Source organism: Drosophila albomicans, unplaced genomic scaffold, assembly GCF_009650485.2.
Source record: "Drosophila albomicans strain 15112-1751.03 unplaced genomic scaffold, ASM965048v2 utg000330l_pilon, whole genome shotgun sequence".
Lineage (NCBI taxonomy): Eukaryota > Metazoa > Arthropoda > Insecta > Diptera > Drosophilidae > Drosophila > Drosophila albomicans.
The window spans coordinates 1-4,397 of NW_026263613.1; the positions used below are offsets into that span (position 1 = coordinate 1).

The 4,397-nt window shown below is 40.3% G+C and overlaps 1 protein-coding gene across 1 annotated transcript; it reads left to right on the plus strand.

Annotated features, from left to right (window-relative positions):
- Positions 1 to 3,278: 3,278 nt before the first annotated feature.
- LOC117577233 (ankyrin repeat and KH domain-containing protein 1-like) lies at positions 3,279 to 4,176 on the plus strand. The gene is made up of 2 exons (XM_034262222.1): positions 3,279 to 3,473; positions 3,568 to 4,176. The coding sequence occupies exons 1-2, from the start codon at positions 3,279 to 3,281 to the stop codon at positions 4,174 to 4,176; spliced, it is 804 nt and encodes a 267-aa protein (XP_034118113.1).
- Positions 4,177 to 4,397: the final 221 nt, after the last annotated feature.

The following is a 4,397-nucleotide window of genomic DNA, read 5'->3' on the forward strand; positions in this document are numbered from 1 at the left end:
GCTGTGTCAAAGGTTTGGTGATTGAAGCAAAGTCCCTAATGAATTTCCTATAATAACCTAAGAGGCCTAAGAATGATTTAATTTCCTTCTTGGTTTCAGAATTGGAAACGCTTTAATCGCGTGAATTTTCTTTGGGGTTAGGTTTTATCCCCTCATTCGTGTGACTACGTGTCCCCAAATATTCGATTTCCTTACGGAAAAAATCGGATTTGTCCGGTTTGAAGTTTAAGATTGCCTCAGCTAGTTTCGAGAGTACTCTGTGTAGTCATTTATGTGTTCTTGCAATGATGAAGAGAAGACAATTATAATCGTCTAAATATACTAAAAAACATTTCCCTTGAGGTCGGCTAGAATATTATCCATAATACGTTGAAAGGTAGCTGGGGCGTTAGTAAGCCCAAATGGCATTCTTATGAACTCTTAGTGACCACCTTCTGCCGTGAAGGCTGTTTTGGGTGAGTCTTTTGGCTCCATTTCGATTTGGTGGTACCACTTGCTAAATCAAGGGCCGTGAAATATTTTGCTCGACCGATCTTGTCTAGCGTTTCGTTAATATTCGGCATTGGATATTTATCCTTTATGGTCTTCTCGTTAAGCTTTCTATAGTCTATGACCAATCTCCACTTCTTTTTTGTAGGGTCATTCGATTTTGTGGGCACCAGAAATATAGGAGCGCTCCAGGGGCTATGGCTATGCTTAATTATGTCTTGGTCGAGTAATTTGTTTAGTTGCGTTTGGATTTCCTGACTTTCAACTCTACTGTATCTAAACGGTCTATTATAGATAGGAATGTCGTCAGTGGTTTTGATTTGGTGTTTAATGTGGTTTGTAAAAGAAAAGTTTTTGGTTTTCAGTATGGAAAAGATTAGCAAAACTCTTTGCAAAGCTTCCTTAAAGCAGAGTCTTCTTCGGCATTTAAATGATCGCATTTAATGCACATTGATTCGTCTTTTACATTTGGTGGTTGGATCGTCTTTGATTTGGTTTTAGGATCAAATTCTAAAAATTGATCTCTATGATATTGATCGACTTTTAAATGTGAATCTAGTACAAAGTTCTGTCTGTGGTCGGCATAGTTTACCACCTCCATCAAACTATTATTATCATTGGCTTCATAAAGGCCACCGGAAATTATCAAGTTGTTATTAATTTGAAGATCCTCACAGAAGAAGGTGCCGTTAGTCAAATTTACAGGTAAAGATAACACGACCTTAGAAAATTCTTCGATTATGTGAACTTTGGTAGCGGGGTTTCTTTCTTGAAAAATCTGTAATTTGCATAGTGTAGTTTGGAGACTTGATTCAGGCAGGTTGAGAACGGCGTTAATTGGTGAGAGTAAGTCCATGCCTATCAAGCCATGGAAGAAATCATGGAAGTGAAATAAAATCATGGAGAAGCGTTGGTGGTGTTTGAATTCTTTGAATAGCGGAACATCGACCTTTGTGTAGAGTTTGTGTGTATTAATAACTGTCTTTATTATGACGGGATTGGTCAATTCTATGTGTTCTGTTATAGGGATTAAATCAGGGTTAATAAAAGAGACGGAGGACCCTGTGTCTACCAGAAAACGTAAAGGTTTGTTATTCAATTGATAACTACGTAGGGAAGTATAGGGCCATATTTATCTTTGTTTAAGTACCCTGATTGTGGATCGAGGCCGGTCCTTGAAAATTTTCTCCCTCGTTAATGTTGTGCAGTTCGTATTGTTGTTGTTCAGTAAAATGTGAGTTTGCGTTTCCTGATGATGTTGTGGGAGTAGGAGGGCCTTGAATTGCCCTGGTATTAGAATGATTCTTCTGATTAAAAGGGTTGCTATTGTTGTATCCCTGTTGGCCATTTCTGTTCTGATTATTACCCTGTTGGTTATATTTGTAACGATTATTTCCCTGTTGATTGTGTTTGTACTGACTATTTCCCTGTTGATTATATCCGTATTGATTGTTTCCTTGTTGATTGTCTTGGTTATTTCCCTGTTGATTATTTTTCCATTTTCTAATTTGGTTATTGTTTGAGTTAGTGTCTGAAGTCGGATTAGCGCTATTCCAATTCCGCTTTCCGGAATTGTCTTGTCTCTGTCTAATGTAAATGTCCCTCTCCTTAATTGCCAATCTGTAGGCTTCTCTGAGGTTATCAGGTCTCATAGACCTAATAGTGCCTCCAAGTGGACCTCTAAGGCCCGTCAAAAACACGTGCAGACTTGCACTGGAAAACATTTGCTTTTTAGTCCTTACCAATAATGGTTCAGACTCCTCGTTTTCCGCTAACCTATGGAGTGCTGCATTGCATCTTGAAATCTGGTCATAAAGGTTTTGAATAGAGAGGTTCTTTTGAGCCAAACCGTGCAGTTCGCGCATTAAGGTTGGCTCATCCCTTTTGTCCGTACAGTGAATAAGTAATGTTTCTTCAATGTCTCTTAAGGACTGCAGTAGCAAACCCCAACACACGACATCGAGTAGCTCAAACCATTTGCCCTAAAATGGCTGTGCACTTGTTGTGATTTGAGCCAACACCAACCTCGCAACATGTTGTATCGCACCAACTGTCGACACATGTTCGCCCTGAACCTGCGTCAGACCGTATCGGGTCCAACAAGAAGTTTGATTTGCTACTAAATGATCAAACCAAATTGTTGGCACAACGTTCGTGCGGCGGCTAATGCGTCGGCTCACTCACAATTTTCTCGATTGATGTTGAAACTAAATTACACTTTACACATACCTAAACAACTTTTGTTTCACTTATTTTGTTAATAGTTCACTGTTTGGCATTACAATTTGATATTTCCGAACTCACTGTCCAACATTTTTTTTTTTTTTAATTCATTATTATGTTATGTATACATTCTTCTTTTGCACAAAGTTTCTTTTCTTTCTTTCTTTTTTTTTTTTTACACACATTTTGTTAACAACTATCTTACATTAGGAATATTATTGTAATCTTCATCCTCCGGGAGAAGTCCGTAAAGCGGCTGCGCCAGTTATGAGTCTTGAGTCCAAGTTATAATAAAATTATGAGATTAAGTTCCAAGATATGACAACCGTCTTGTTTGAATTGCTTGTTGAGAATAATTCTTTATTATAAAAAATGCTTAGGTTCTATGGTACATGGAATATGGAATGGAATCGAAATCTGCATTGTCGGCGGATTTCGAAAGGCAGCTGGCTTGATCGCTGCCGTTGGGCTATTTCGCTTAGTCGGCAAAATAGTCCAGACGTGGATCAGCATATCCAGCGGATGTCAACAATGTTGCAACAATGTTAACATACCGAGTGACCCATATGGGTCGCTCGTGGCGGTTTGTTGGGCGGAGGCGAGACAGAGGTAGGGGAAGAAGCAGTGGTGGTAACTCGGGCGGTTATCTTGATGTGGTAAATGTACTGCTAAGCCACGGCGCTAGCTTGAATGAGCACAATGTGGTTGGACGTACACCGCTGATGAAGGCCGCATGTGGCGGGCATGTGGAAGTAGCCAAGGTTAGTATCGAGTCATAGGCAGTATACAGAATGTATAAACTACTCTCACATTTTAATCTGCTGATTAATCTAATGTTTAATGTCTCTCTCATAGGTGCTTCTCGAGCGTGGAGCAAGCATCAACACCCGCTCCAATGAGCACAACGAGAGTGCATTGTCAGTGGCTAGTTACAAGGGTCATCCCGAATTGGTGTATATCCTACTGGAAGCTGGCGCTGATGATTTGAACTTCGCTCTTTCAGCGGCTTCAAAAGGTGGCCAAGTGGCAGTAGTGGAGTTATTATTAGAATACGGAGCGGAAATCAATAGTTCCACCTTTCCACTGCCATCGCCGCTGGAATGTGCAATTTCCAATAGTCACCTTGACGTTACCACTTTGCCCATTGAGGCCGGCGGCAACATTAATGGGGCCATTTCAAATGGCAACACATATCTAATGATGGCAGCTGGCAAGGGGGACCAGAGAATGGTGGAATTGATATTGGGTTACGGTGCGGCTGTGGATGCAGAGATGGAAAATGGAGAAACGGCGCTCATGATTTCGTGTAAGAAAGGACACACCGTTGCGGCTAGTGTGCTCCTATCTTATGGCGCTAATGTGGAGCATATGACGGCGGACAAACGTACGCCTCTTATGGAGGCTAGTCGTGCCGGCCACTTCACGACCGCGAACTTACTTATCGAGAAGGGCGCACGCAAGTAGACGACCAGATCGTTGGTAAAATTTATTATTATATAGTATGTACTTACATATCTATTATATAAAGAGCTAGAGACTGAAAAAATATTGTTAAATACACAATATTATCTCTCTCTCTCTCTCTCTATCTATCTATCTCTCTCTCTCTTTCTCTCTCTATTTGCTATTGTAATTATGTTCAGGCAATTTTCAGTTCATGTTTATGATTTCCTCTTTTTTTTTTT

Bases quoted from the DNA above. Each gene is read 5' to 3' on its own strand.
- LOC117577233 (XM_034262222.1), top strand. From the start codon at position 3,279: ATGGGTCGCTCGTGGCGGTTTGTTGGGCGGAGGCGAGACAGAGGTAGG. The intron at 3,474-3,567 runs GTTAGTATCGAG...TCTCTCTCATAG, and splicing joins GGCATGTGGAAGTAGCCAAG to GTGCTTCTCGAGCGTGGAGC.